The following is an 8441-nucleotide window of genomic DNA, read 5'->3' as shown; positions in this document are numbered from 1 at the left end:
TGTTGCGAACCGAGCGTAAGTGTTCTGCAAAGCGGTCCCCGAGTCTTACGCTCGGTTCGCAACAAACAACTGCACCTCCCAGTCGCGAACCATTTCAACTCCCCCTCCCATTCCTCAGACGACATGTCCATCCTGGGCCTCCTGCAGTGCCACAACGATGCCACCCGAAGGTTGCAGGAACAGCAACTCCTATTCCGCTTGGGAACCCTGCGGCCCAACGGTATCAACGTGGACTTCACAAGCTTCAAAATCTCCCCTTCCCCCTACCGCATCCCAAAACCAGCCCAGCTCGTCCCCGCCTCCCTAACCTGTCCTTCCTCCCACCTATCCCCTCCTCTCACCTCAAGCCCCACCCCCATCTCCTACCTACTAACCTCATCCCGCCCCCTTGACCTGTCCGTCCTCCCTGGACTGACCTATCTCCTCCCTACCTACACTCACCTTTACCGGCTCCATCCCCGCCTCTTTGACCTGTCTGTCTTCTCTCCACCTATCTTCTCCTCTATCCATCTTCTATCCGCCTCCCCCTCCCTCCCTATTTATTTCAGAACCCCCGTTCCCCTCCCCCATTTCTGAAGGAGGGTCTAGGCCCGAAACGTCAGCCTTCCTGCTCCTCTGATGCTGCTTGGCCTGCTGTGTTCATCCAGCTCTACACCTTGTTATCTCTGGTGACTTATGTCAAATTTGTGTACCAGAAATGGTCAATGTTTCCCCTTGGACTTAAAAGAACAGAACAGAACTAAGGGTTAGACCTCAAGGATGAAATGTTTTGCTGAGGAAACAGCAAAGTGGAAATAAGGACATGAGACTGAGCAGATTGACAGACACATCACTTATATTGTCGGATCTGGGAGCCTGATAAGAGTGGGCTTTTGGAGGAAGGGAAATGGAATCAAAGTTTAGTTGTGGTTTTGTGAACAAGATGAGTTCTGAGGGTGAGGCAAGATAGGAGAGTGGAACAAGGGAACTAAATAGATTGAAGAATTTTTAAGAAATTACTAATAACAGAAGTAGTAAAGTTTAATTGTGATTAAGGAGATAAATGGTAAAGGAGACAGATAATAACAGGAGCAAATAAATAAAAAACACCATAGGATCAGGAGACTGAGAATTTCAAATGTGAAACAAAAAGAAAAAGATGCCCCATAGCTATGTTGTAATTGTCAACTTCCAAATTTTGCAGTTTGTAGTACAGTTAATCAGAATAAATGAATCAGGTCATATGCTGGCCAGTTCTGGGGGGTGTATTCTATCACATTAGCACAATCATATGAACCAGTAATATACAAAATATCAACATGTATATGTAAGATCAATTTCAAAATGTTTTAAATGAAAAAGAATGTCAACATCGTCAAGGAGGGGTCATCACCAGAGGGTCAACAAAAATAATGTTGCACCTTAAATCATTCCAAATGGCCCAAACCCACTACAGCAAACACCAAAAGATTTACAGCCAATTCCCACCTACAGACCCGTGAGGAACACCTTGTTATCTGTAACCAATCCCATTAGTTTCATCATATTCTTCTAGAACTCACCAGTTTTGCTGGATTTAGTGGCAGATGCGTTACCATTGTCTCCAGTCAGCGATGCTTTACTGGAGTGGGTGCTTAGTCGTCTGAGTTTACTACCCTGTGTAGGTGTCACCTGGTTTAAAGTACAAATTTTCTTTTTAAATGCCAAGAAAAAGCCAACTAGAGAACAGTAAAAACTGCAAATAGATCACATCAGAATTAAATATTATATTCATTTTCTAGTGAATTATAAATGGCTTCAGATCCATTATGACAACACTAATTCAGATATGGGGTAACTTTGTTTGGGGTGGGGGGGGGGGGGTTGGAGTTCAGGAAATCTTCAACGTTCTTAAAACTGCATAATAAAACATACATCCTTTAGATAAACTGAATATTCTTATTATCTAAACTAGCATGTGAATCTTGAATTCACGGTTGTACCCACAGACCTAACTTGGGATGTTGTTGGTCCACCCAGCTCAAGTACCACAAACATTTTTACAGACGAATGGAACTTTCCTGGTATATTTCAAAGCTCTAATCCAAAATAATAACAGTAAATGATGAAAATTTATAGAAAGATTTAATTTAAAACTTGATCCACTCAACAAGCAGAAAGAACAGAAACTGCATAGAATATTAAAACAGAATTTATGCTAAGAACCGTCATTGTAGTGGTGAATGTAATGCAAAGTCAGTTCCAAACAATAAATCTAGTTGTGCTCTTTGTTTGGGTTATCTTACATTGACTGTCCTGTCATACTGGGGAGTCCACGGAGATATTTTAAAAACATTACAACTCATGAGCGTGATCTTTGTTTCTAAATTTGAAGGTTATGGGATTAAAATCCACTGCAGGACTAGGTCGAAGGAAATTGATATATCAGTACAGCATTGAGGGAATTCTGCATTGTCTTTCAGGTGAGGTACTCATTTAAGGTTCTGTCTACTCAAGAGATCCCATGGAGCAATATGAAGAAAAGCAGAGAATTCTCTGGTATACTTACAGTACTTATTCCACAACTCCAAAACAGCCTAATTTGCCATTTATTTATTGTGGAACTTGGTGTAAATAATGAGATTCACTAGATTTCAAACTAATGCATTGGCTGTTAAACACTTTGGGACATTCTGACAATGTATTAAAGTTGCTGCATAAATATAGTCACACAGGTCACATCCATGAATGTTAAGTATATAGAAATCTGATAATTAAAGATATTCAAGTACTACATATGCAACAATCAGAAACATTTACAACTGGTGGTTCTAGACTGTGATGTAAATTCTGGTACACAAATGTATCCTGAAGAACAATTATATGAATTTTATCAGATTACTAAGAGCCCAGGAACTTGGAAACAAGATTGCAAGTAGATGCATTCTATCAACTGGGCTGTTCAACTGCCAATTTGATCGAAACATATGCATATTCATATAAATTACGAGACCATACAAATAAAATGTGCCTGTGATGATGAATCCCAATAGGATCTTTTGAATATCCTAATTAGATGTTGAAAATATCACGATTACTCCCATACTTCAATCTGAGAAGTACAATTCAGTCTGATTGCTCTGCAATGAGAATTAGTGAAAGTATTTCAGAAATATCAAGTCAGGAAAACACTCTGCTGTACAGAACTACACTGGAGACAAAACCTTCCAATTGCCACATGTTTAAGGATATGCTGCATATTACTCGTGGAATAAGCCTGTTAAAAGCACAGTTTGTGACAGAGCAATGGTAAAATGTCAGTGAACCTGCTCCCTATTAGAAGGTGGTGGTAGGTTTAAAAATAGTCAGACTTCAGAGAACGCATTCGGTGCTCAACTTTCAGTAACTCCACCATGACAAGCAGTCATCTCCAACTCTGCTTTGGTTGTTCTGTTCTCAATACTCAAATTTTCTCCAGAGGAGCTTTTTCTTACCCATGATTCTATCTCATCTCTTGCTATTTTCTTCAGCTAAAAGCATGAAGCTGTTCATGCAGGGAGCTCTGCTTGATCACTGCCAATACCTTACCCCTCGACTAGTTAACAGGAAGTGCATTTTAATAGGTTGAGATGGGATACTTCCTTCTTCCCCACAAATCTCAATCAAAAGTAGACTATAAACTATCCTCAACTTTGTGACACCACCTGCTACATCTCCAATATCACAAATATAATTAGCACCAATTTTCCAAAATAAATAAGATCAGAAATCACACAACACCAGGTTATAGTCTAACAGGTTTATCCGAAAATACAAGCTTTCGGAGCCTCACTCCTACTCTGAAAGCTTGTGTTTTGAAATAAAACTGTTGGACTATAACCTAGTGCCATGTGATTTCTGACCTTGTTCACCCCAGTCCAACACCAGCACCTCTACAAAGTAAATAGACAAAAAATTTTTAATTTGGACATCAGCACAATTGGCTTCATTCTGGAATAGAAAATCTATGCAGGTGGTTGAGAATATTTATTGCCAAAAGGAATTAAGAATCATTTATGAAAATATAAAAATGTTATTAGTGATGTTGACAAGCATCTAGCAGCCATGAATTTCTCATTCTCACTGTTTTCTTTTTAAAGTAAAAATCTATTGCACAGAGAGGGAGAGGAGTGACTGTGATGGACAGAGTAAGAAGCACATTTTTCTTTTATGTGCATCTTTTTATTAAACCACATCTGGAAACAATACTTTTGACTGGTAACCATTCTAAATATGATAAGGCTGAAGGAGATAAAAATTGGATTAATAAAAAGTTATTTTCTTAGCAAATTCTTTTGATAGGCTTAGTGAAAAACACACAAAAAAGTGTGGAACAGCCCTTTTCCCCCAAAGGTATAGGTTTTAGATAGTTTATGCATAAACCATTATTCCTGGGTCTATTTTGTAAAATGATTTACATATGAATTGTTTCTAATTCTTACACCCAACGAGAATTTAGAAAAAAATCTCAACATTGTATTATACATTGACAATTACTAAATATTATTTGTAAATAACAATAAAAATTTAACAAATGGATCACCCACTTCTTGAAAGTAAACCAAACAGTACTTAGGTTTAACTGGGAACAAGTGCCACTCACTGACCAGTGCTCTGTAGAACATCAATTGTCTCTGGCTATTAGCTCTTTATGTTTTATACTGTACCTCAATGCTCGGGATCTGGAACACATGGGAGTCTGGGCACTTAGTGGGAGTACAGGCTTTACTGTTTGTCAACCAAGGTTTGTCATAACAACGGGTGAAGGTCTGTGTGGTGGAGAGGAGGGTAGAAAGGAGGGAGAGCAGATTCAAAACAAAGTGGACAATGGATGGTGAAAGAAAAAAGGTTTAAAAGGATGGGTAAGAGAGAACAGGAAGGGATAGGGCAAATGTTAACAGAAAATTAACTTCAAACAATGAAATGGTAAAAATTATAAATAATAAACAAAGGTAAATGAAAACTATAATGACTGAAATATTTGAAACTGAGAACAAATTGACAAATTTCATGGATAACGTACACCCTTGCAGAATACTGAACAAGAAGCTTTTTATTATTCTCATCATTAAATATCAGAAAAAGGATGTTCATCTGTCCGAAATGATACTCATTTATCGAAACTCTGATCTTGTCTCTTCAAACATTAAAAAAAACCGATAGTCATGTTTCTGAGTCTTTGCATTAATAATATATTTTTGTACAAGTCAATACGGGTAAATTTAGTTGCTTGTTAGGTAAGTATAGTGATGTATTTACCAAAAGAAATTTCACTAATATTTTGGCTCAAAAAGAAAGAATTGCAGTGGAAGATAACGGAGACGGGAGTAAGAATGCAAATTCAAACAGCTGCAGTTCAAACTTGGATCTGCCCTGGATCTACTCTTGACCTACTGAACTTTGATTATTTCAAACATTCATTCTTGTTCAGTGTAAGGGTGATATCATCATTTAAAAATGCGTACAACAAAATGAAATGCCATGAGATCAAATATTTACATGATAGACACATGAATTGCTCTTATGTATATGGAGTATTAGTAACAAACACTTTAAACTGTTCTACAGTAAGACAATGGGAGGATTTTGTTGTCCTGAGCAGATAGTGCTATCATTATCCCAGTTTCTTGAAATGGCTTTAACTATGCAACAATGGACCCTTTAGTAATGACACCATCACAATTTGTTTCCAGTTCCAATGTAGTTTTGAAGCCATTTTAGATTAACGAGTGCAAGAATGCATTTTGTCTGCTGTCTAGTGTTCCATCAACTTTTCACTGATTTAAAAAGTCAAATGAATTTATCATGAACTGAGAGTGGAAAAAGAGCAGTGAATATAATAACAAATATGCCAAATGCCATTTTTATTAAAGACTTGAATGTCTTTTGCGTTATTTGCTCTTCTCCATGATGCTTTAATTTAAAGTTAAACTGGTAAGCTTCACATCGTGCTATTTTTGCCTCTGTGTTACAAGGTCTTAGGGATGCCCTAGTTACCATATAAATGGCAATGGCTTCACATTGTACCAATTATATCTTTTTATTGTATCTATTATATTGCACTTATTATACATATTCCACAAAGTACTGTAAGAGAGCTTTCAGTTTTATGGCTTCTGCAAATAAGATATTTCCTCTGTTTTGTGGATCTCATTAAAAATTATACCCATTGTGCAAATACAATAGCACAACTGTCAACTATCTGTAATGCTGTCATGACACTGTCTACAGCTGTATTGACAGAATTTTACTGGCATCATGTTCTTACTCAAAAGTGTAGCCAGTATATAAATAATACATAGATATTAAAGTTTCATCTAGTTGCGATTTGGACTGTTGTTAAGTTCTCAAACCTCTCCAACTAAAACTGAAGAATTAATATTAAAACACTACTGCAGTATAAAAACAAAATCCTTACTCTGTTTCCACTGGCTGGAGTTGCAGGTGATGATGGCATGGAGGTACAACTATGATTACTGTGGCTGGCACTGGAGCTGGATCGGGTTGGAGATGCAGCCCTGGAAGAAGGTTTAGATTTACGTCCCTTCAATCGGAAGGCAGCCATACCCTGAGAGGCACCTTCTGGCAAGATAAATTTCTCCCGCAGTTCTAAGTTGGTTCGTCCCCTTGCTGAAGGGAAGCAAAAAAGTACATACATTGATACTGTGGTTCATGCAGCACTTGAAAGGAGAGAGCCAAACAAATCCATTCAAAATAGATATCTGTGAAATCAGCAACTTACATGACATACCAAAAAATTGCAGAACAGTTATAAAATTAATGGATGCAAACTGTAATGGAACTATTGATCATGCAAAACTTTCATCAGGTTTGCTTTTCAAAGCAATGGGTTTGAACAATATTTATGAACTAAGACAGAAAATGTAATAATACATTTGTAAAAGCTTAGTTGTCTTGTTGCTACTTCTCTGGTCTCCCACCAAATCAGTCATAAGCTCATGATTAAAATCAATTGCTAAATATGCCAATTTGTTAAGGCATTGGATGTGATAATGGGTGAAGGATTTGTAGGAACAGGGTCCTAATGAATAGGTGAGAAGCCAGATTTACATTTCAATTTTGCCATGCTACATGCACTTCTCTCATCTGATCACAAAGCAACATTATGGAAATTCATGAGATATCCATAACCTGGATTGAACCACCTTCTCAGCCGGAGGCAAGATTTTGAGAGAAGGATAAATCAGAAAGGTATACACTTTTTAAAAACAGGATTTAGTGAGACAACAAGGTGTAGAGCTGGATGAACACAGCAGGCCAAGCAGCATCATAGGAGCAGGAAGGCTGACGTTTCGGGCCTAGACCCTTCATCAGAAACAAGTTAGGAGCCTGATTATCACAATTTCATGAATAGTTTAGAAATAGATATTTGTCCCCTGGGTTACAATTCTGCAATCTGATGAAGTGGATTAATAGATTTAGTATGGTCCTGTCTCAGTTTTCTTCAAAACAAATGAACTTGAAGATCACACGAGCTCCTTCAAAATAGTAACGTAGGTGTTCATTTTTTAAGCTCAGTTTTATCAGCTGATTGAAATAACATCTGCATTTACCAACAAAATCTGAAATCAAACTATTAGTAAAATAGTTTTTTCTGTGTATACTTTGTTATCTAATAATAATATTACTGATCACAATTAAATGGCAAATTAGTGATTTTTCTTGAATACCTAGGTTATGAAGAAGTTAAGATTCATTACTTCTATAAAACTGAACGACTTGCAATGGATGTAATCAGTGCAATCAAAGAGTGTCTCAAAGAATGACCACGAACATAGGTCAGAAGACTAGGAGTTGGGAACTGCTAATAATCTCAGGGGCAAATTTCTCTTGTGATATTTTATTGTGATAAAGATGTCAAATGTAGCAATGGCAGGATTTAACTTAAGTGGATGCCAATGGGCAGATTCTGTCTCATTTATAAAACCAATGGCTTTGATTCAGTAGTTCTTGTGATGAAATGTTAAAACACGAATGGAGAAAAGTCTAAGAAATAAAAGAATTTGATTGAATTAAGATGATTTAGACGAAATAGAAAGTAACAAATATTTACCACCAAAATTGCAAAATTCTTTTGACATTTGCTGGTTAGAAAGCAAGAGTATGAAAGTTTGATTAAACAGAAGTGGCAGTAATTCTAGAAACTGGAGTTTGCAACGTGTAGATAATTAACAGAAACTTCAAGAGCTAAGTGAAGAAATTTCAATGTAAGCAATGCATTCAAATTTAGAAGATCATAAGTACTCTGAATACATAAACCAGCGGTCTGATAAGCAGAGGTGGGTGAGGGGTGTATAAATTAATTCTCAAAACAGAACAAATGAAGAATTATTGAAACAATAAGTAAATGATTTAGTAGTTTTTTTTAAAACAAAAGTGTATCTTTACACAGGCAAGTTATTTTTTGCTCAAAAGGTACCCGT

The 8441-nt window shown here is 37.0% G+C and overlaps 1 protein-coding gene across 1 annotated transcript in view; it reads right to left on the bottom strand.

Moving 5' to 3' along the window:
* macf1a (microtubule actin crosslinking factor 1a) overlaps nucleotides 1–8441 on the bottom strand; it is a 192530-nt gene that overhangs the window by 2282 nt on the left and 181807 nt on the right. Inside the window, exons 63-65 of the mRNA XM_048612952.1 lie at nucleotides 6416–6627; nucleotides 4665–4766; nucleotides 1542–1650 (exon numbers count right to left, since the gene is read on the bottom strand). Coding sequence (XP_048468909.1) covers nucleotides 1542–1650; nucleotides 4665–4766; nucleotides 6416–6627 — 423 coding nt within the window. The remainder of the gene's footprint in view (nucleotides 1–1541; nucleotides 1651–4664; nucleotides 4767–6415; nucleotides 6628–8441) is intronic.

This window comes from Rhincodon typus, chromosome 27 (assembly GCF_021869965.1).
Source record: "Rhincodon typus isolate 14 chromosome 27, sRhiTyp1.1, whole genome shotgun sequence".
Lineage (NCBI taxonomy): Eukaryota > Metazoa > Chordata > Chondrichthyes > Orectolobiformes > Rhincodontidae > Rhincodon > Rhincodon typus.
This window is presented reverse-complemented; position numbering and strand designations above follow the sequence as displayed.